Genomic DNA, 24,558 nt, shown 5'->3' on the forward strand with positions numbered 1-24,558 from the left:
GGGTGGATAGTGGGAGATGGAGAGGGAGGGGTGGGTAGTGGGAGATGGAGAGGGAGGGGTGGATAGCGGGAGATGGAGAGGGGGGAGTGGATAGTGGGAGATGGAGAGAGAGGGGTGGATAGTGGGAGATGGAGAGGGAGGGGTGGATAGCGGGAGATGGAGAGGGAGGGGTGGGTAGTGGGAGATGGAGAGGGGTGGATAGCGGGAGATGGAGAGAGAGGGGTGGATAGCGGGAGATGGAGAGGGGGGAGTGGATAGTGGGAGATGGAGAGGGAGGGGTGGATAGCGGGAGATGGAGAGGGAGGGGTGGGTAGTGGGAGATGGAGAGGGGGGAGTGGATAGTGGGAGATGGAGAGGGAGGGGTGGATAGCGGGAGATGGAGAGGGAGGGGTGGGTAGTGGGAGATGGAGAGGGGGGAGTGGATAGTGGGAGATGGAGAGGGAGGGGTGGGTAGTGGGAGATGGAGAGGGGGGAGTGGATAGTGGGAGATGGAGAGAGAGGGGTGGATAGGGGGAGATGGAGAGGGAGGGGTGGATAGTGGGAGATGGAGAGGGAGGGGTGGATAGGGGGAGATGGAGAGGGAGGGGTGGGTAGTGGGAGATGGAGAGGGGGGAGTGGATAGTGGGAGATGGAGAGAGAGGGGTGGATAGGGGGAGATGGAGAGGGAGGGGTGGATAGTGGGAGATGGAGAGAGAGGGGTGGATTAGGAGTAAATGGAGGGGTGGATAGCGGGAGATGGAGAGGGAGGGGTGGATGGAGGGAGGGAGTGGGAGAGGTGGATGGAGTAAGAGAGAAGAAGGGTTGGCTGAATGGAGGAAATTGGAAAGGGAGGGGTGATAGCGGGAGATGGAGAGGGAGGGGTGGATAGTGGGAGATGTAGAGGGGGGAGTGGATAGTGGGAGATGGAGAGGGAGGGGTGGATAGTGGGAGATGGAGAGGGGGTGGATAGCGGGAGATGGAGAGGAAGGGGTGGATGGAGGGAGAGAGAGGAAGGGTTGGCTGAATGGAGGGAATTGGAAAGGGAGGGGTGGGTAGCGGGAGATGGAGGGGGGTGGATAGCGGGAGATGGAGAGGGGGTGGATAGCGGGAGATGGAGAGGAAGGGGTGGATAGCGGGAGATGGAGAGGAAGGGGTGGATAGCGGGAGATGGAGAGGGAGGGGTGGATAGCGGGAGATGAAGAGGGGGTGGATAGCGGGAGATGGAGAGGAAGGGGTGGATAGCGGGAGATGGAGAGGAAGGGGTGGATAGCGGGAGATGGAGAGGGAGGGGTGGATATCCATACTCACCCTAAACCCGACCCTAACTATAACTCATACTAACTCATAGCCTAACCCTAATCTTCAGTGTCGGTCTGAGAGTGAACTGTTCTCCTACAGGTCTGAGGGTGGAGCAGCACTGTGCTGTTGGAGTGCTCTGTGGTACTGCTGGGTATTCAGGGTTTGGAGGTCCTGCTGAACGTTTCTGTGGATCCTCCTCTGATCAATAGATACTAACTGTATATAATAATAGCTGTGAGTGTGAGCCCAGAATTACTGTCATTATGATTCATTACATGGTTTAAGAGGAATTATTATCTCATCGCTGTTTGATTGGACTTGATCAACAGCGGATGTGAGCACCTACTGACAAAAGTATTGGGACACCTGCTCATTCATTGTTTCTTCTGAAATCTAGGGTATTAAAAAGAGTTGAACCTGCTGGAGTGGAGTAACTCACTACGGTCCAGAGAAGAAGACATTCTACTAGATTTTGGAGGAGCATTGCTGTGAGGATTTGATTGCATTCAGTGACAAGAGCAGCGTTAGTCAGGTCAGGATGTTGGATGATCATCACCCCACCTCATCCGTCCCAGCTCATCCCAGAGAGCACAGTTCTTCCATTGCTCCACAGCTCAATGCTGGGGGGCTTTATACCCCTCTGCTAGTCCACGCCTGGTTCATGTTTATCTGCTCCAGAGAGTCCTATTCTATTGGCAGTTGTTCTGTACATGGACTAGACAAACTGTGTGTGTGCATTTGCACATCTGTGTCAGCAGTGTGTACATATATAGGGGCATTTATACATTATATGTTACTACTGCTCCTATTGACACTGACACCTCCCCTGTCACACGCACTAACACACACACACACACACACACAGTGTATGAATGCATGCCGCATGCACCCAGTTTATACACACACACACATACATACACACACATCTATATACACACACGTACAGTGTACCATAGTGCTTGGTCTCCGAGGGACTGCTGAGATGTTTCTATGGCAACCTGCAGCTTGCTCCTCTAATGAACTGGTTGTCATGGCGACATGGGGTTGGCTGTGCACAAAATGAGAAAGTGAATAAAGGGAAGAGTTTTACACTGCTTACACACACACACACACACACATACATACACACACATGCACACACTAACTCAGTTACTTTCCCACATAGACATAAACACACTCACTCACATTTAGACACACACACACACACACACATACATACACACACATGCACACACTAACTCAGTTACTTTCCCACATAGACATAAACACACTCACTCACTCAGACACACACACACACACACACACACAATTACATACATGCACTAACCAACACACATTCTTGCACAAGCACAGTTCACACCCTTATTAGCCCCCCCCCCCCCCCCACACACACACACACACTGAGTGGTACGGGGTCTTTTTTAGCAGTAATGCATAAGTAGTTCTGACCAGAGGTCCAGGGGTCCCCCTTTGTGAGGGTTCCCCTGCCCCTAATTGCTCTGTACCATTTGCAGGAGTTGTCGTTCCCCTTTGGCATCAGTGTCCCGAGGGGCACCACTGTTATGCAGTTGGGAGGAGCTTGGCAGCTCTAGAACATCCCAGAAAGTTAGCGCTCTCCAAGATGCTACCACCCTTCACTCGGTACTATACTAAAGGTTTTGTCCTGACCTTCTGGACTGCAGTCTAATCGCAATGCTTTGCCCATGCTGATGGTTTTACACTGTACTACAATTGACCAGTGTGCTCGCTTATACCAGGGGTGGTCATAATATTCTGGTATGACCGTGTAGAAGGAAATTCTGAAATGAAATCCTGGACATTTGACACCCAGTGGGCAGGAACGGTGGATGATGTACCGCTGGGAACCTTCTAGGAACACCTTCTAGGAACGTCCAGAAAATTCAACATTTTAAAGAACGTCTAGGAACCAAAAATCATAAAATAAAGAAAATACGCTCTACTAACCACAATCCGTTAGCTGGGCCGTGGCTTTCCAGCTGTTCTCTCACATCTGCTTCTCACAGCCTCTGGACTCAGGCCCTGAGGCCCCTGCCCTGCAGCTCCTGCGCTCTGGGGTTTGGATGCTGTGCAGCATATCTGTATGGCAGCCCTACAGCGCTACAGTGTGCCAGGCTCCCTACATGTGCCAGGGCCTCATAGCCTACTTACACTGTCATTAGTATTCCTCACACACACCCATGTCTTTGACTGCAGCCCAGGAAAGAGAGTGGAAGCGGAAAACCGGCGCAGCTGTGGAAGTGTGTGACAGTGGAGTTTCTGACGGACAGTTGCTGATCCATGAGCTGCTAATCCTCCACCTCTCGCGATTTCACCTGCTCTCGCGCCAGGCTGGCTGCTGTGGCGGCCTCCTCAAAGAGAAATAGAGAGAGAGAGAGAGAGGGGTGCGCAGAGTCGCCCTCTAGTGTCTGTCACACAGCACTGCCAGTGTGTGCTGCATCAGGAATGGAGGACAGGGCTTGGGTTACCGGACATGAGGTGATCATATTTTAGTTGTTAATAAAGAGGACACTGGGGACACACAGGCGTCCACTGGGGGCTTTAAGTAGGCCTAAGTTGTTGGACTTCGGCAGTGTGTGTGTGTGTGTGTGATGATGGGAGGAGTTAAATACCTCTAAAAGCATTTTACTGTTACTGTTTAATGTTTCTTTTACCAGCTTTTGCATAAAATTTTAATAAATGCATAATATAATAAAATAATATTAAAATGATATAATATGATATAGTATATCATAATAAAAAATCATAAATAAAAGAATGTATGTTCACAAAACATTTTTATTTGAATAAAATAATATAATATATCATAATAAAAAATCTAATAAAAGAATGTCTGTTTACACAACATTTTTGATTTAAATAATATAATATAATAATAAAATACATAAATAGAATAATGTCTGTTTCTTTTTAAAACACTATTTTACTGTTACTGGTCAATGTTTCTTTTACCAGTTTTTGCATAAAAATTTTGCATGAAGCCCCTCGCCCCTAATCTAACATCCTATAAATACCATCTCTACCTTGTTCACCTATCGACAACCCTCGTTTACGCAACTCTCCACCACCCCGTCACCTCCCTTTTTAACTCTCTCATTCCTCATCAGAGAGGGGGACTGGCTTCCTACCACAAGCAGAAACTGCATGAACTCCAGCCCCAAGTTCTCAGAGTGTATGCCGATATATATGCCGATGGCGTGGTGCAAACTAGCAAAGTTTGGTCAATCGCTGTGGTCAGTCATCATGTGCTGCTCCGCTCACCAAATCCATTTTCTAGGCTGTTCACACCTATGTAGTCAGCCTATGTAGTCTGTGCCTATCCAGCTAGCATGCTAATATGGGGCCAGAATGGGTCGCCCAGCTGGGAACCATAAGATTTGTCCTCAGGTTCCATGTTGGCCCCACATATGGAAACCCACCAGGGTCAGTGATGGGACCAGGAGGGGTTAAAGATAGGCCCTGCGTTGTACACTCCACAAGGGGCCTAGGTGGGACATGTGAGGTTAATGTGGGCAGTGTAAAAAACCCATGCCCACCTGGAACCCACCTAGCCCACCTAACCCACCTAGTTCCAGCCATGCTAATAAGCTATAAGCTTCCAGAACTTGTTAGCTACATTAGCCTCCATTAGCTCCTGACCCAAATAAAGAGACTTCAGACCACTTCAGACGGTCGTGACTGATGGCCTACGTTCAGGGTAAAGAGGGAAAATTCTGTAACTTATAATAATGTATACGCCAATCAGCCATAACATTAAAACCAGTAGTGCGTTGTGCTGTGTAGGTCCCCCTCATGCCACCAAAACAGCTCTGACCTGTAAGGAAGGTAAGGAAGAAGTCCTGTGGTATCTGAAGCCAAGCAGACGTTAGCAGCAGATCCTGGGAGTTTGGAGGTGGGGTCTCCATGAGCATCAGTGAGAGGAACCCATTACCATGTTTCTTGGAGCACATTTGGTAGGTACTGACCACTGACCACAACCCTGAGCCTGATCCTGAGCCACTTCAGCTGATGGTGGTTTTAATGTTATGACCAATCAGAATGGTGCAGAATTGTGTCCCTTTCCATCAGTTGTTAGTTAGCGCTCTCTGGAACGCTCCCTTCGGCTTCAGATCCCTAACAGAGACCTTCCCGCTCTCTCTCTCTCTCTCTCTCTCTCTCTCTCTCTCTCTCTCTCTCTCTCTCTCTGCAGAAGTGCTTGCGGTTTAACCCTGAAGCCACTGTATGGAAGGCGAAGCAGCAGGTGCTGTGCAGTCTGACGGAGTCTCTACGGGACGTCCTGAACTACGGCCTCTTCCAGCCGGCCACTGACGGACACGACGCCAAGTTCCTGGAAGAGGAGAGGCCACTCAGAGATTACCCACAATCCTTTGAGAAAGGAGTGCCCTACTTGGAGGTAGTGCTTACTAAAATGAGTGACGACAAGATGATACAGACACAAACACATAGGGTGTAGGGTAGTTAAGGTTAGGGTGGGTGTAGGGTAGTTAAGGTTAGGGTTGGATGTAGGGGAGGTTATGTGTAGGGTGGTTAAGGTTAGAGTGGGTGTAGGGTAGGTTATGTGTAGGGTGGTTAAGGTTAGGGTGGGTGTAGGGTAGTTAGGGTTAGGGTGAGTGTAGGGTAGGTTATGTGTAGGGTAGTTAAGGTTAGGGTGGGTGTAGGGTAGGTTATGTGTAGGGTGGTTAAGGTTAGGGTGGGTGTAGGGTAGGTTATGTGTAGGGTAGTTAAGGTTAGGGTGGGTGTAGGGTAGGTTATGTGTAGGGTGGTTAAGGTTAGGGTGGGTGTAGGGTAGGTTATGTGTAGGGTAGTTAATGTTAGGGTGGGTGTAGGGTAGGTTATGTGTAGGGTGGTTAAGGTTAGGGTGGATGTAGGGTAGGTTATGTGTAGGGTAGTTAAGGTTAGGGTGGGTGTAGGGTAGGTTATGTGTAGGGTAGTTAGGGTTAGGGTGGGTGTAGGGTAGGTAATGTGTAGGGTGGTTAAGGTTAGGGTGGGTGTAGGGTAGTTAGGGTTAGGGTGGGTGTAGGGTAGGTTATGTGTAGGGTAGTTAAGGTTAGGGTGGGTGTAGGGTAGGTTATGTGTAGGGTAGGTAAGGTTAGGGTGGGTGTAGGGTAGGTTATGTGTAGGGTAGTTAAGGTTAGGGTGGGTGTAGGGTAGGTTATGTGTAGGGTAGTTAAGGTTAGGGTGGGTGTAGGGTAGTTAATGTTAGGGTGGGTGTAGGGTAGGTTATGTGTAGGGTGGTTAAGGTTAGGGTGGATGTAGGGTAGGTTATGTGTAGGGTAGTTAAGGTTAGGGTGGGTGTAGGGTAGGTTATGTGTAGGGTAGTTAAGGTTAGGGTGGGTGTAGGGTAGGTTATGTGTAGGGTAGTTAATGTTAGGGTGGGTGTAGGGTAGGTTATGTGTAGGGTGGTTAAGGTTAGGGTGGATGTAGGGTAGGTTATGTGTAGGGTAGTTAAGGTTAGGGTGGGTGTAGGGTAGGTAATGTGTAGGGTGGTTAAGGTTAGGGTGGGTGTAGGGTAGTTAGGGTTAGGGTGGGTGTAGGGTAGGTTATGTGTAGGGTAGTTAAGGTTAGGGTGGGTGTAGGGTAGGTTATGTGTAGGGTAGGTAAGGTTAGGGTGGGTGTAGGGTAGGTTATGTGTAGGGTGGTTAAGGTTATGGTGGGTGTAGGGTAGGTTATGTGTAGGGTGGTTAAGGTTAGGGTGGGTGTAGGGTAGGTTATGTGTAGGGTAGTTAAGGTTAGGGTGGGTGTAGGGTAGGTTATGTGTAGGGTGGTTAAGGTTATGGTGGGTGTAGGGTAGGTTATGTGTAGGGTAGTTAAGGTTAGGGTGGGTGTAGGGTAGGTTATGTGTAGGGTAGTTAAGGTTAGGGTGGGTGTAGGGTAGGTTATGTGTAGGGTAGTTAAGGTTAGGGTGGGTGTAGGGTAGGTTATGTGTAGGGTAGTTAAGGTTAGGGTGGGTGTAGGGTAGGTTATGTGTAGGGTGGTTAAGGTTATGGTGGGTGTAGGGTAGGTTATGTGTAGGGTGGTTAAGGTTAGGGTGGGTGTAGGGTAGGTTATGTGTAGGGTAGTTAAGGTTAGGGTGGGTGTAGGGTAGGTTATGTGTAGGGTAGTTAAGGTTAGGGTGGGTGTAGGGTAGGTTATGTGTAGGGTAGGTAAGGTTAGGGTGGGTGTAGGGTAGGTTATGTGTAGGGTGGTTAAGGTTAGGGTGGGTGTAGGGTAGGTTATGTGTAGGGTAGGTAAGGTTAGGGTGGGTGTAGGGTACGTTATGTAGGGTAGTTAAGGTTAGGGTGGGTGTAGGGTAGGTTATGTGTAGGGTAGGTAAGGTTAGGGTGGGTGTAGGGTAGGTTATGTGTAGGTAGGTTATCAGGAGTCTCTGATGAAGGTGTTTGTGATGGTCCACATTTGGTCTGTCATATAATTGGTCGTGAATGTGCGTGGTCGGAACCGGTTCCTCAGATCTTCGGTTACCTTGGTGATATCTCAGTTCTGCACCAGCGTGAGTCATGAAGGCCCTTTACGAATCAAATTGTTATCTGAAAATCATAAAACTGGTGCTGAAGAAGTGTTTAAAGTGCCACTCCAGTCCAGATTTGCGTTAAAAATCTACACTAAATTGACAAAAGTATTGGGACACTTGCTCATTTATTCTTTCTTCTTACATCAAGAGTGTTTCTCTATTGTCCAGGGAAGAATGCTTTCTACTAGATTATTAGGAGAAGATTTTAAGCCGCATTGCTGTGAGGATTTGCTTGCATTCAGTGACAAGAGCGTTACTGAGGTCATGTTGGATGTTGGATGCAGATCACCACCCCAACTCATCATCCCCAACTCCTCAGCTCATCCCATCTAAAAGTACTGGATGGAGCTCCACCAGCCATCATTACAGAGAACACAGTTCCTCCACTGCTCCACAGCTCAATGCTGCTGGGGGGCTTCATACCCCTCTAGCCCACGCCTGGCCTGGCCATGCCTTAGGCAGCATGGTGCCAATGGGGTCATGTGTGTTGATCTGCTTCAGATTCACAGTTCTTCTCTACAGGGAAGCTGTGTGTTTGCACATCTGTATCAGCACTGGGTGCAAGTTAAATGGGCTGAATGCTGAATGAAGGCCCTGGCTGTGTTCACATTGTGTTAATTGATGGTTCTGAAGCTCCAGCTTCAGAGCAGTGTACTGTTGGGAGTGTTGGTGTAACAGGTGGAGGAAGCACTGAGACAAATATTCAACAGCTTTCAGGTCTAGTCATGGTGGAAACACCAGGTTCTGGACGGTACGGAGCCAAGAACCTCAGTGCCTTGCGTCCAAATTGTTTGTAAGGACATTAAAAAGTACTTCTGGGACAAGCTACCTAGAACTCTCTGCCATGTTCTCGGCATGCTGCCCCGGTTCTGCTTCTGCCTCTCTTGTTTTCCCATTGTGTCTCTTTCTGTCTCCTCCAAACCCAGTTTCGCTACAAAACCAGAGTCTACAAGCAGACCAACCTGGATGAGAAGCAACTTGCCAAGCTGCACACCAAGGTACTCGGCCTAGAGCCACCCAGTTCTAATTAGAATCGGGTGGACTTGGGAGGGTTGTGTGTGGTGTGTTATTCATCTGCCAGTGTGTGTGTGTTCAGATCCAGTCCCTTGAGGCTGTGTGATCGCCTGAATAAGCTGTAAGTCCACTGGCAGTGTGCACTCTGACGCTCTGCTGTCTCTGCCTCCCTCTACAGGCCAGTCTGAAGAAGTTCATGGACTACATCCAAACTGGAGCCTTAGAGAAGGTTGCCAAGTTTCTGGACAAAGGGCTGGACCCCAACTATCACGACCCTGATACTGGAGGTGAGGGTGGTGGTCCTGTACAGGCCGAGCGTATTGTCGTATTGCTGGGGCTAAATGGCTGCAGTAGCTTGAAGAAGCTGATGGGAGCGAGGGAGCACAGGCGTACTCATGGGTCCATGGCTCTGTGTTGGAGCACTTTTCTGGGGGTGTTGTTTTCATGGCGGTTGGGAATTACAGTACTAGAGGTGAGCCGAGGCGCTTAGGCCGTAAACTGTGATGCATTTATTTATAGAATTAATTACTAGAAGTAGAAGAGAAAGTAAGTAAAAGTAAGTGCACAATACTTCTGTATGGATCCCTGACAAATCGGAAAATGTTTGGATGCCTGATGCCTAATTTTAATTATTTTTGTTATTTTATTCATTAGTTATTCAAGTTATTAATAATAATTAAAACTTAATTAAATAAGTTATTAAGTAATATTCATTATATTAGTTATTATGCAAGTTAAATTAATTGTTAAGTATTAAAGTAAGTACTTAAGTTTTAATTAAAAGTAAAGTATTTAGTCCAGGATCAAAAGTTAAAGGTATATATCTATAATAATGTTTAGAATATGTATAATAATAATAATAATAATAATAATAATATAGTGCCACTGTAAAGAGTAGAGTAAAATTATTAGTCAAAATATTTATGTCTGAATGTTTGAATTACTTTAGTGAATTGAATATGTGTGTGTGTGTGTGTGTATGTGTGTGTGTGAACTGCGTGTGTGTATGTTTGTGTGTGTTGGCAAATCAATTAAATTATTATTATTATTATTATTATTATTATTATTTAAATGCTTTGACACCACTTTAATATGATCATTATTTCTAAATACTATGTTATAAATTTAAGATATAATTGTTTATTTTATTTTAATATAATATCTCAATACAATATATATATCTATAATACAAAATTCATCTCTTCTATGCTTTGCTGATTTTCTATATGTAAGTTACAGAAGCACGTCCTCCACAGAAACACACAACTGCATATTCTGCTGCAAAATTACTGAATTACTGACAAAAAAAACATAAAATGTGGCATGTACAAAAATTATGGTACTTTTTATATGTTGTTTTATTAAAAAATACAAATAAAAAAAAATTCTCTAAACTGTGCAACAATAATCCATATTTAAGTTTTCATTTGTATTAAAGATCTGTTAACGTAAAGCTTGTCCACTTAAATCAACACGTGTCATTTGAACTGGGGTGTCCAACATTTTACACACAGCTGTATGAGGAAGTACATAAACTCTGATTTACAGCAGATTTCATTTATATATATTATATTTGATGACCCTTTGGAGAAGTTACCATTTCAGATGCCTGATATTACAGGTATTTATAAGGTTAGAGATTAAAAATAGTCAATAGACAATAATAATAATAATAATAATAATAATAATATAGTGTCACAGTCAGGTAGAGTAAAATTATTATAGTAAAATTATTTATGTGTGAATGTTTGAATTATTAACGTTATTTATAAGGTAGACATTAGAGATTAAAATAGTCAATAGACAATAATAATAATAATAATAATAATTGGTAAATTGGCAGTATATGAAGTGTAATACAGATTCTGAAGGGAATGCTCATTTAAATGGCTCTTACCGCGCTGAGTAATGGACACATGGCTCATGCTGAACCACACACACACATGCTTGCATATGCATCCACATGAATATCTTTATGAATATTCAATAAGTGTCTTTAGGATATGCACAGCTGCTCCCTTATACGTGACTCATGCTGTTCTGCATGTTCCTTCATGTTTTTAATCATGTATCAATGTACTAGAGTCCCAGGAGTACAGCTCACCTTCTGGCTGCAGGCCTGTCCCGAGACATGGGCCGAGATCCACCCAGTCTTGACCTTTACCAGGATCTCCTGCTGTCTAAATACATACCTTATCCATGATACTCTACATGATCCCATTCATAACCAGTATAGGAGATTCACCTGTACAGACCTTTTAATGGATTTTAATGGACCCCCAGTTTAACCAGTATAAGACATTCCACAAGCCAAATTCCCAGTTGAGTGTAATTTACCTAATTCCTTTAACCATTAAGATTTTTAAGGGACGTTTTACTTACCCACAGCAATCAGCCATAACATTAAAACCACTGACAGGTTTAGTGAATATCATTGAAGGTCCAGGTTCTAGACTATGACTGAAGGGTCTGAACATCTCCAAAACATCAGGCGTCAGGTCTTGTGGGGTGTTCCTGGTATGCAGTGGTCAGCACCTACCCAAAGCACTTGAGGGAAGGACAACCGGTGAACCAGAGACAGGGTCAGGGACAGGGTCATGGGCGACCAAGGCTCTCACTGATGCTCATGGAGGCTCCGCCCACCTCACCACCTACAGGACTTGCTGAAATTAGTCGTCTTGATGCCAGATACTACAGGACACCTCCAGAGGTCTTGTGGAGTCCATGCCTTGACCGGTCAGAGCTGTGTTGGTGTCATGACGGGGACCACCTGATCCTGTAGTCGTCACCACTGGTTGCCAGTTAGAAGAACCAACTGGAGAACAGGTCTGAGCTGCAGCTGAGATCATCTCCTTCTTGTATTTACTGGACTTGCAGATTGTCTAAACCGACAAGACAAGAAGGTTTTAAGGGTTTAACGCCCATCCCTGCAGCTGACGACCGGCCTGAGGGGACGTTGCGGTGGTTGTGAGGGAAGTGAGAGACGCATGGCTTTGTTTCACGGTTTGGCTTCTCTGCGCTGTCACAGTCCTGCTGTTTCTCGCCGCCAGTCTGTCAGCCCCCTCTCACATCAGACCCCAGCCTGAGTGCAGAGTGACAACTGCATCGCCTCATGACAACACCAGGTGGCAGCAGTGAGCCCAGAGATTCTCCTTAGAGCAGCAGTTCCTAGCTCTGGTCGTGGTGTAGCCCTGTGTCAGGTGTGCTAGATAGAGCAGTGGCTCCCAAGTTGACAAATGTTAGGTCCCAGAACGTTCTGGGAATGTTTGTTTACGCTTCCCAAAACGTTCTGAGGACAGAGCTTTTTAGTCCCCCTTTTTTTTTGCTTTCCAGGAAAGTTTTATTCATAGTTTGTAGCGAATTATGGTTCTGAGGACGTTCTGAGAATTTTGCAATTTATATAAACCAGAACAGATCATTCCTAGAGCATTTTATTGGTTCTTTAATACCTCACAACAAAAAGGGAACCCTATTTTAACGTAAGGGGAATGTTTGGGGTTTGGTGGTTCTTAAACTGGTCCTCAAGACCCCAAGTATTTGCTTTTACCACTGTGCAACACCAATATACTGTATGCAAGACAGGGATACTCACTCTATGAGTAGGGTTGGGAACCAAGGTTCTAGATTGGTGGTATAAAGGGATGGACAAAAACACAAGAAAATTCAAAATACAGATTCCCCCTACAGGTGGGGAGTGTAATACACTTTTACTCCACTGCAGTAAATACAAATTTGAGCGCTTTGAGATCATGCATGCTGTACACGTGCATTTCTGGACAAGCTGAGAGCTGCAGAAGCTTGATCTGAAGGTGGAGCAGCATGTGGGCTGAGGCGGTAGAGTAACACTACAGTGTGACTCTAATGTGACTCTATGGGTTATGCAGCGTTACACAGCAGCAATTCTGGAGAGAGGTTCTCCTCCTGCAGCTCCACCACCACAGCTCCATAGTGCAGTAGCAGCAGCAGCGTTCCGGCCCGGAGTGGGAATGACGGAGACGCCGTTCTCCCCCTGTTCCAGTCAGTGGAGCTTTACAGTGATCCTGAAGCTGCTGGATGAAGGTATATTTGAAGGTATAATGTGTGTGTTTTTGTCTCTTGTGTTACAGAGACCCCTCTCACGCTGGCGGTGCAGTGTGAGCCGGGGGCTGGGGAGGTGATCAGGGTCCTGGTGATGGGGGGAGCGCATATCGACTTCAGGGCCAAAGACGGCCTCACATCCCTGCACAAGGCCGTCCGAGCACATGCACACACCGCCCTGCTGGTAAGAGCACTAACAACATATATTATACAACTTATTATATATTCTGTGTTTCCCCTTTTTCACCCAATTTGGTGCTGCCAGTTAACCCCCCTGTATGTAGCACCCCCTAGCACTAGCAATTCTTCCTAGGAAGGTATGGACTAGCAAAGCCCAAAGAGTCCCTAGCTCCACGGCACCAGCCTACAGATGTTGCTTAAGAGTGATGAGTGTAGAAAGTGCCATCTACCTGCCCCAGAGACAGCATGGCCAATAGTGCCCTCTCGGACTCCCGCCACTGATGGCTTGGGATTTAAACTCGTGACCCCTGTGGTGAGAGCCCATTAGACCATTGAGCGACCCAGAGCCCCCAAATTAAATCAGTTTGCATTGACTCCCATTGAAAGTTAACTCCTTTGACCCTGTATGTGGGAACACCTCTTCCCTTTCACAATAACAACATGACTATCCTAATTACCATCAGTTTCATAGGCCCTAAAACCGAACCCAGGGGGACTCAACAAGTTAGGCTTGACACTGCACTATGTAACTGTAGTATTACTTGCACCTATACTCTACCGCAAAGACGGACCTGTAACCCCCAGCTTATCCAGAAAAAACATGTCCTGTATCAGTGGCTAAAAGCATGTATTAAGGGGCAGTGGTGACTCAGTGGTTAGAGCTCCGGGCTATTGTTGACAGGGTTGTGGGTTCGATACCCGGACTGTTAGGCTCTTGAGCAAGGCCCTCCACCCTCTCTGCTCCCTGGGCGCTGGAGTTGCCTGCCCTTCACTGTGGGTGTATGTGTCCTCACTGCCCTTGAGCTTGAGCCCCACCTCACTAGAGAACCTTCCCCCATGTGTTTTGGGTGGGGGGTCTGCCACATGCTGTTTGGTGCATTTTAGTGTTTAAGCAATGGCTCTTTTCTGGCCCCTCTTCCACGAAGACTCTGCTGTCTCTGGGAGCGTCTCCGGACTACAAGGACCGACGTGGCCTGACGCCGCTTTACCACACTGTGCTGACAGGGGGCGACACCTCCTGCTGTGAAACCCTCCTCTATCACAGAGCCAAGCTGGGCCTCAGAGATGAAAACGGCTGGGACGAGACCCATCAGGTATGTGGGGTCGCTTGGGAGTGTGTGTGTGTGTGTGAGGTGTGTGTGTTTTATATATAACATACTGTCCGTCTCCGTGATGTGCGTGGACCTGCGTCTCTGTTGAGGTCGTTCAGCATGGGGTCTCACTCTTATTCTGTCTCTCTGGCTGTCTCTCTGCCTGTCTCCTTCTCTTTCTCCACCATCCCTCCATCCTCCCAGACCCCCCACCCCCCATCCCCAGTCACCTCATCACTCCACGTGAAGAAGAAAGCAGCAGAGCTACACGAGCATCTTCACTTTCTTCATCTCCATCCTCACCTGGTCACTTCTGTGGGTGGGTTTTTTGCATATCCTTGCTGTTGTGAGAAAGCCTGCAAAGCAGAAAGGCAGTAGGTGTGTAGCCATATGCATGTTTTTGGGATTGCCAATTCAATTCGGAGCATTTTCCACAATCGTTTTATTTCTAATCAGCCATAATTCAGGAGGAAAGACTTGGTGGAAGCGTATTTTCCTGTGCAGTTTGGCCGGCGCAGGCAAAAACAGCAGAGAATAGACGAACATCTGGAAGGAAAGTTGCTCAAATTCAGTCAAAGCTCTTGAACTCTGAGCCATGCTTGAATTACACGGCTGCTTAGGGCCCCAACTTCACTAGGGGGCCCCCAAGAGCACCAAGATATCATGATATAATATATTTATAAAAATAAATATATACCTTTTTTTTTTATATAACACAAAATGGTTTTTGATTCATTAATTTATATTCATTTATTTTCATAGTTGGCACACCAACACTAGGTTATTTAATTCATGCTGTTCCACTGGGTGGTCAATAAAGGCCTGGGGGCTTCAGCGTATTGCACAATATCTCTCTCTCTGCAAATCGCTCTAAGAAAATGTAAAAAAAAAAGTTCCCATTCCCATATGCACATCTAAAAACAAAATAAATTAATTAATTACCGGTTTAGTGTAAATGCAAGGTTCTTATCTGCTTTTAAATAGTTAATAATTAATAATTAATAATTAATATGCCACACTTGAAAAAAGTGAAAATGATTTTTTGTGAGTTTGCTTTCCCCAAGTAAGGTTAAAAACAACAGCCAGAATGACAGTGGTATGATGTAAGCTAATTACAAATAATGCTAATGACAGTGGGTATGTAACACACACACAGTGTAGCCTATGGAATAATGAAGCGCCTGGTGATAAGGTGGTATGGTATATGGGGGGGCCCCAAATGAAAATCGTAGCTTAGCTTGGGCCGAAGCACATTATATTAGGTTGAGGTGTCATGTTCCTGAGCACAGCGGTAAAAACAAAGGATTGGAACTGGCTTAGGCTTAAAATAGTTCATACCTGATCTAGAACATCCAGAACCCGTATGAATCATCCCATTTGAGGGCTTCCTGGGCCTTAAGGGCTACTAGACACACTAGCTAGCTTTTGTCAGGGGTCTGTATTCATTTCCATGGCGTTCACCACAATGAATAATTTCACATAAGACTTATAGCTTTTCTGCTTTAGCTGCACTGATCCTTGACTGGTGGGCTCCTGTCTGAAGACCCCAGAAGTCAAGTCTACGTCTAAGAGGTTTTTATTGTTGTACCATCTATATAATGAATACAGCAGACATGGGACAGTCACTGACTGGAGAAAACATGGACGCCGGGGTTCCGATCCCTTCCGTTATATGAAAACGAAGCCAGAACTGTACACCATGTTGTCAAGTTTTCTACCAGAGCATGCCCAGTAGAGACCAGAGGCGGAGCCAGACCCATCCTATTCTCCGAAACCAAGCCTTAGTGTCTCAGACCGCCTTCACTGAGTTTCCAGTGCAGAAGCAGAGCGGATTTGCTCCAACAGTAAAAGTGCAGCTCGTCTAAGACCCACTACAACAGACGACCGGTCTCTTCCAGCTGTCTGTCAATCACTTAATCTCTAAGTGTAGCCCCGCCTTCTTACGATAGAGCAAGAAAATAAAAAAATTTCCTAATATCAGCGCAGAGAGAGCTAACTGCTGGAATTTGGAGACACTGGAGATGGAAAGACAATTCAGAGGAGAATGAAATGGAAAATGGGCGGAGTTTTGTCATTGACCCATATGGGGATGGGCGGAGCTACACATCATACTGCAACCAGCCTGCAGAGGCAGTAGACCTGTGGTTGCGTCACTGCTAAGAGCCCCTGCACTGTCCATGTTTTCTACACTCATTGCTTTACCCCCAAAAATTGGAGAGTTTGGTCATGGCTAGGCGTCCAGTCCCGCTGTGGTCATTCCCAGGTGAGGTGACCTGTGGCGTTGCTAACTGCTAAATTTATGTAGAAACGTATAGAAAACCGTCTGGGAGTTCTGTATCTGCTGACTTTTGTGAATTCTTCTTGTGTTGTATTTCACGGTGTGTGTGTGTGTGTGCATGAGTGTGTCTTTCCACCTCTGTTCAGCTCTGCTGTGCCCTCTCTCTTCGTCTTTCACTTTCAGACTGGTGTTAATTAATAAAGGTGTCAGTGTTCTGATGAGCTATAATACACTCTCTCTCTCTCTCTCTCTCTCTCTATGTCTCTCTATGTCTCTCTCTCTCCATCCCATCACTCGCTCTGTATTCTTCCTCCTTCCTTTCTCTCTCTCTCTCTCTCTCCGCTCTCTCTATCCACTCGTCTCAATGCTCTCTCTATCCCACACGCGTCCCTTTCCTCCTTCTCCTCCTCGTCCTCCCTCCGTTCCTCCGCAGGCCTGTCAGAATGGCAACTCGCAGCACCTGGAGCATCTCCTCTTCTACGGCGCCGACTCCTCGTCCCAGAACGCCTCAGGAAACACTGCCTTGCACATCTGTGCTTTATACAACAAGGTAAAGCCACCTCTCGCTTGCGGATCCTGCAGAGTGCAGCTAGATGGGGACACACTAGAGCAGCTGGAGTTCAAACTATGGGGTTTAGAAATAGGAACAGCCTGACTGTGGCGAGCTGTCGGGAGGGTTGTGGGTTCGAATCTCAGGGCTGATTGGGGAGGCCTGGTTGTGTCTTTGCACTATTGCCATGTAAAGTAAACAACTGGAAACTGTCTATCAGTGGCTCCGGTCAAGGGGTGGATGTATTAGGCAGCAAGTAAACAGAGTAAACGGTCAGTTCTTGAAGGTGATGGAGATGCTGAGACACTTTGGCAAGAACCGACCTGTGATGTTCTAGACGACTGGGTCATCAAAACAACGTCTCCAAAACATCTCAGGCAGGCAGGTGTGTTCCTCAGGTATGCAGTGGTCAGCACCTACCAAAAGTGCTCCAAGAAAGCACAACCAATAAACCAGCAACAGAGTCGTGGGTACCCATGGCTCTCATTGGTGCTCATGGAGGTCCCGTCCCCCTCAGAACGTCCAGGGCTTGAGTTTAAGGGATCAGCCGGAACGTTCGTCTTGGTGTCTTGGATAGCCCAGAAGGACACCTTCAGAGGTCATGAATGGTTGGATGGATCTGTTATCTGTTGTGGTGGCTTCCTCAAGGGGGCTCAATATGAGGCAGGTGGTATTAATGTTATGGCTGAGTGGTGTAGATCCAGGTTTGCTTACAGGCCAGGGGGTAGAGGTGGTGCTCAGGTGGTGCTGCTCTGCTGCCTCTGGTCTGGGCATTATTAGGCAGCAGGCTGAGCAGTTTCCATTAACATTAGAGCAGCCATAACAGTTAAACCCCCAAATACCCCCCCCCCCCACACACACACACACCCACTGTGTCTAGCGATCTCTGACTTTTACTGTATTAGAGCTTATTTGTGGGTTTGTGGCACTTAGGAGAGCTGCGCACGCATCCTGCTCTACCGAGGAGCCAAAAAGGACACGAAGAACAACAGTGGGCAGACGTCCTTCCAGGTGAGAACCCCTTTTCTTCTGTAGTTTTGCAGGAAAGTTACCAGGTAAATGATTATTACTGACAGAAATATCCACACTGTTTCTGTATCTCACCCTGTTTGAGTTCACGCTGAAGGGAGATATGAGCTGGTTATAGACTGAGGCCTACAGGCAGAGGTGTACAAATACTTCATTATCTTACTTAAGTAGAAATTCTGGTAATCTATACTTTACTGCAATAATTAGTTTTCAGCTAACCCTAAACCCTAACCCTAAACCCTAACCCTAAACCCTAACCCTGAATGCTAACCCTAAACCCTAACCCTAAACCCTAACCCTGAACGCTAACCCTAAACCCTAAACCCTAACCCTAAACCCTAAACCCTAACCCTGAACGCTAACCCTAAACCCTAACCCTGAACGCTAACCCTGAACGCTAACCCTAAACCTAAACCCTAACCCTGAACGCTAACCCTGAACACTAACCCTAAACCCTAACCCTAAACCCTAAACCCTAACCCTGAACGCTAACACTAAACCCTAACCCTGAACGCTAACCCTAAACCCTAACCCTAAACCCTGAACGCTAACCCTGAATGCTAACCCTAAACCCTAACCCTGAACACTAACCCTAAACCCTAACCCTAAACCCTAACCCTGAACGCTTACCCTAAACCCTAACCCTAAACCCTAAACCCTAACCCTGAACGCTAACCCTGAATGCTAACCCTAAACCCTAAACCCTAACCCTGAACGCTAACCCTAAACCCTAACCCTGAACCCTAACCCTGAACGCTAAACCCTAACCCTGAACGCTAACCCTAACCCTGAACCCTAACCCTAAACCCTAAACCCTAAACCCTAACCCTGAATGCTAAACGCACACACACACACACACACACAGTTTGCCTAGTCCCTGTAGAGAAGTACTGCCAATAGAATAGAACCCTCTGGAGCAGATAAACATGAACCTATTGGCACCGTACCCATAAAGCCCAAGTGAAGAAATAGCTAAACAATATAAATAAAGGCAAAATAATTCAATATTAAACCTTTAATTACTAATATTAGTCATTTCATACACTATAAAGCCTTTATAGTATAAATATACAATTATAATTTTGTAATATTCAGGTATTCACTCACTCACAGTTCACTCACTCGCTCGTTCAATCACTTCTAAGCTCACTCTCATTCAATCGGTCGCTCACTTGTTTATTCACTTGCTCCCTAACATGCTCACTCACTCACTCAGACTGACTCTGACGGACTCTCCACAAGGACAAGCAACACAAATACAGCAAAATAATTAAATAATGAACCTTTAATTCGTAATGGTAGTTGTATTTATTATAGTTGCATTATAAAGCTTTTAGAAATACAATACAAAAAAAATAATATACAAATATAGTCCCGCCCCCAGTTTAGCCACACCCACTATATATATATATATATATATATATATATATATATATATATATATATATATATATATATATATATATACAGTCATGCCCGAAAGTATTCATACCCCTGTCAAAGTTTGACTTAAATTTACTTTTATTTAACCAGAAATTATATTTTTGCCTGGAAATGACACAGGCATCTCCCAGGAGATAACACGATGATGTACAAGAGGCATCATTGTGGGACAAAATATTTCTCAGCTTTTATACACATTTGAACAAAAAGTGGCATGTGCAAAATTATTCATACCCTTCTCAATAATTAATAGAAAAGCCTTTATTGGCTATTACAGCAATCAAACGCTTCCTGTAATTGCTGACCAGCTTTTTGCATGTCTCCACTGGTATTTTTGCCCATTCATCTTTAGTGATGAGCTCCAACTCTTTGAGGTTTGAGGGTCTCCTTGCCATCACCCTGATCTTTAGCTCCCTCCACAGATTCTCAATTGGATTCAAGTCAGGACTCTGGCTGGGCCACTGCAAAACATTAATGTTTTTGTCTGCTAACCATTTCTTCACCACTTTGGCTGTGTGTTTTGGGTCGTTGTCGTGCTGAAATGTCCACCGGTTCCCAAGGCCAAGTTTCTCTGCAGACTGCCTGATGTTGTTGTTGAGAATCTTGATGTATTGCTCTTTTTTCATGGTGCCATTTACTGCGATCAAGTTCCCTGGTCCATTGGCTGAAAAACACCCCCAAAACATTAGGTTCCCACCACCATGTTTGACAGTGGGGATGGTGTTCTTAGGGTTGAAGGCTTCTCCTTTTTTACGCCAAATGGTGCACACATCATTGTGGCCAAACAATTCAATTTTTGTTTCATCTGACCATAAAACAGAACACCAGAAGTCTTCTTCTTTGTCCAGATGAGCATTTGCAAAGGTCAAGCGGGCTTTTGTGTGCCTTTTCTGGAGAAGTGGTGTCCTCCTTGGCCTGCGTCCGTGGAACCCAGCAGTGTGCAGTGTCCGTTGAACTGTCTGCCTTGAGATGTCGCCACCAGCAGAGTCCAGATTCACCAGGATGGCCTTGGTGGTGATCCTTGGATTTGTCTTCACCTCTCTCACTATTCTCCTGGCCAGCACAGGTGTCACTTTTGGCTTCCGACCACATCTTCTGAGATTTTCCACAGTGCGGAACTTCTTGTATTTTTTAATAATACTTTGCACTGTAGCCACTGGAACTTGAAAACATTTTGATATGGCTTTATAGCCCTTTCCTGACTTGTGAGCGGCCACAATGCACAGCCACAGGTCCTTAGTGAGCTCCTTTGTCTTAGCCATGACTGTCCACAAACCAACTGCAGAGAGCTGCTGTTTTTCTCCTGTTGAGTTGATTAAAACAGCTGTTCCCAATGAATCAGGGTAATTAGGATGCTTTAAAACAGCTTGGACTATTTGGAATGGTATAGAACTTTGGATTTTCCCATATACTGTGACAGTTTTCAAAGGGTATGAATAATTTTGGACATGCCACTTTTTGTTCAAATGTGTATAAAAGCTGAGAAATACTTTTTCCCACAATGATGCCTCTTGTACATCATCGTGTTATCTCCTGGGAGATGCCTGTGTCGTTTCAAGGCAAAAATATAACTTCTGGTTAAATAAAAGTAAATTTAAGTCAAACTTTGCCAGGGGTATGAATACTTTCGGGCATGACTGTATATATATACACACAAATATGTAAATAAATTAAAATATGTTTTAAAAATGATCAACATGAAGCCTCGGAGAAGTAGGTCGAGTATGGACCCTTTAATCCATTTTTGTGAATTAAACAGTGTTGTATGATTGTGACTGAGTGTTGATACCTGTATGAATGATGCCAGCATTGTAACTGTGTGTGTGTGTGTGTGTGTGTGTGTGTTTCAGGTGGCTGTGATGTCTGGCCATTTCGAGCTTGGAGAGATCATCAAAAACCATCGTGATTCAGACGTAGGTGAGTGTAAATCCTGAGAATTAATGAGCTGTGATTCTTTAATACTCACTCGTCCCTCTCTCTCTCTCTCTCTCTCTCTCTCTCTCTCTCGCTGTTCAATTTCTCCATAGCTGTAAAACTGCAGTAATAACTTCATAACTGCAGGAATAATTGCAAACTCTTTCATCATTTCTAACGTTTGTCTGTCAGTGCCGTTTCTGGAGTCACCCAAGTACGCCCCCCAGAGGCGGGAGAGTGGGCGAACGCTGGCTTTGCCCCATCCGCACCCTTTCCTACGGGCCAACAGTGACAACAGCATGAACCTGCCTGAGTGGATGGCCTTCCCCAACGCTGCTGGCCCCAACATCGTCTCAGTGCAGGTTCGCTGTGTGTGTGTGTGTGTGTGTGTGTGTGTGTGTGTGTGTGTGTGAAGGTGTTGAAGGTGTGTTTGCTTTTCTTCAGGTCGCTATTTCAGATTTTTGAATATGCAAAATGTCACAAATAAGCTTAATTGAACCTGATGCTCGTTAAACTGAGTGAATCAGTGGTGATAATTATGAATGTTTAACATTATTATACGTACAGTAAGCTTGTGTGTGTGTGTGTGTGTGTGTGTGTGTGTGTGTGTGTGTGTGTGTGTGACTGTGTGTGTGCATTAGGGCCTGAAACATGGCGGGACACTGCGCAGCTCAAGCAGTCCCCGTGGAGCCAGGACCCGCTCCCCGTCCCGCGGCCGGGCGGGAGACAGAGAGGATCGCAGCCGGCAGACTCGCGGGAGACAGGGGTGAGAGATAAACACACACACACACACACACTCACTCTCTTTTAGCATCGACACATCTCTCTCTCTCTCTCTCTCTCTCTCTCTCTCTCTCAAACACAGCCCAGCAGCTTAATTAACCCCCCATGGGCCAATCAGAGTTACTCACTCACTTGCTCACTCACTAACTTATTCACTCACGTACTGACTCACTTGTTCACTTATGTACACACTCACTAGTTCCCTTGCTGACTCACTCATTCAGTTACTCACTCACTAGTTCCCTTGCTCATTCACTCATTCAGTTATTCACTCACTAGTTCCCTTGCTCATTCACTCATTCAGTTATTCACTCACTAGTTCCCTTGCTCATTCACTCATTCAGTTATTCACTCACTAGTTCCCTTGCTCATTCACTCATTCAGTTATTCACTCCCTAGTTCCCTTGCTGACTCACTCATTCAACTACTCTCTCACACAGCCACTTGCTCACTTACTCACTTATTCTCTTCACTCACTTGCTCACTCACTTACACCCTCAATCAAGTATTCACTCACTCACTCACTCACGCACTTACACACTCACTTATTCACTCACATACTCATTCGCTCGTTCACTCGTTTCTAAGCTCACTCACTCACCCTCTCATTCACTCGATCGCTCACTTGTTTATTCACTTGCTCCCTAACGTGCTCACTCACTCTCTCACATTTAGCAGACTGAGGACTCGCCACAAGGGGGTGCTGATTGTCTGAGAATGGAAACCTTTTCTCTATGTGTGTGTGTGTGTGTGTGTGTGTGTGTGTGTGTGTGTGTACACAGGCCCGGCTCCATCAGCAGTCAGGGTACTGCCCCGGGGCAGCGTCGGCGTCTGTACAGTGCTGTTCCGGGACGAGTGTTCGTAGCTACGCGCTCACACTCTGCCCAGGGAGAGCGCGAGATCAGCTTCAACAAAGGAGACAAAGTCAAAGGTGTGTGTGTGTGTGTGTGTGTGTTACTGCAAGTGCAGATGTGTTGATGTGTGGGCTGGAGAAGCAGTTTCTGATGTTGTGGTCAGCAGTATTTCGGTCAGTGAGGGAGGGAGGCACTAAACTGTCTGTCTGTCTGTCTCTGTGTTTCCCCTCAGGTGTGGATAAACGTTGTCTGTGTATGTATACTTGGTGACATGTGTCGGTATGTCTGTGAATATGTGAGTGTGTGTGTGTGTGTGTGTGTGTGTGTGTGTGTGTGTACTATGCATGCAAATGTAGACTACAGACAGTGCGTGTGCGTGTGTGTGTGTGTGTGTATTAAAAGAATGACTGCACCTGGCTGCTGTTCTTCCACCATAAATGGACCAATAGAAATGCTCCAAATTTACCTGGAAAAGGAAAAAAAATTGGGACACAGCCTCATACACACACAGACTAATTAGGGCACACCTGAAGGTGTGGGTAGCCACTTCAGCACCCAGGAACCTTGAGGGAGGAGGAAGCACTGTTTCTTCACTCTCCTCCCAAACCCCCACTCCTGCTGGTCATGGGGATCAAACCAGTAACCTTCTGGACCAAAACCAGCTTCTCTAACTGTTAGGCCAAGGCTGCTGAGATACGTTGCTATTATTATAATTATATATTATTCTGATTGTTTTACTTTCTTATGCTTTTTTAATTTGTTCATTTTAATTTTAGTTGATTAAATATCATTTATAACTTTTTATGTATTTATTTGTTAAAGGTATTTATTTTTTAATTATATTATTTATTCATATCCTTATTCTTTATTTAATTTGATTTATGTATTTAGTTTTATGTATTTATTTATTTTATTATATTTTATTTAGGTATTAATTAATTAATTAATTAATTTATTTATTTATTCTTATTTTTATTCTTTATTTAATTTTATTTATTTATTTATTTATTTATTTTCTCTTTCAATCCCTGTTTATTTTAAATGCCTGGCAACCCTGAAAACGAGGATCACCCCCTTTTCACTTCCGAGTGAAAACAGTGGTTGAGTGATTGATTGATATTAAACATAAAAGACAAAATTACTGGATACACAAATATTAAATCCTTTACTGCAGATAAACCATAAAACCAGCTGCAGAATTCTGTCAGGAGGCTGGAGCTGTAGAAGCCTCACGGGTTGCAAATAATTCATATACAAATTACCATAAATCTGCAAAAGATTAAGACATGAGTAACACTCCAAGGCCTTTTCCTCGATATGGTATAGAACATCTAAATAATAATAATAATAATAATTATAAATAGAAATCACAGAAATAGTGATTAGGGTATATATATATATATATATATATATATATATATATATATATATATATATATATATATATATATATATACAATACAAAATTAAATATAAAATAGTCTTCATTCTACTTTAATATGATTAATATTTATTATAGATAAATATCAGTGAGAGCACAC

The 24,558-nt window shown here is 45.1% G+C and overlaps 1 protein-coding gene across 1 annotated transcript in view; it reads left to right on the forward strand.

Annotated features, from left to right (window-relative positions):
• The window catches only part of shank1 (SH3 and multiple ankyrin repeat domains 1), a 156,193-nt gene that overhangs the window by 77,586 nt on the left and 54,049 nt on the right, over nt 1–24,558 (forward strand). Inside the window, exons 3-13 of the mRNA XM_072693540.1 lie at nt 5,486–5,689; nt 8,731–8,802; nt 8,997–9,105; nt 12,925–13,079; nt 14,002–14,169; nt 16,878–16,994; nt 17,928–18,005; nt 21,317–21,383; nt 21,573–21,742; nt 22,022–22,146; nt 22,946–23,094. Of these exons, the coding sequence (XP_072549641.1) occupies nt 5,486–5,689; nt 8,731–8,802; nt 8,997–9,105; nt 12,925–13,079; nt 14,002–14,169; nt 16,878–16,994; nt 17,928–18,005; nt 21,317–21,383; nt 21,573–21,742; nt 22,022–22,146; nt 22,946–23,094 (1,414 nt within the window). The remainder of the gene's footprint in view (nt 1–5,485; nt 5,690–8,730; nt 8,803–8,996; nt 9,106–12,924; nt 13,080–14,001; nt 14,170–16,877; nt 16,995–17,927; nt 18,006–21,316; nt 21,384–21,572; nt 21,743–22,021; nt 22,147–22,945; nt 23,095–24,558) is intronic.

Source organism: Salminus brasiliensis, chromosome 12 (genome assembly GCF_030463535.1).
Source record: "Salminus brasiliensis chromosome 12, fSalBra1.hap2, whole genome shotgun sequence".
NCBI lineage: Eukaryota > Metazoa > Chordata > Actinopteri > Characiformes > Bryconidae > Salminus > Salminus brasiliensis.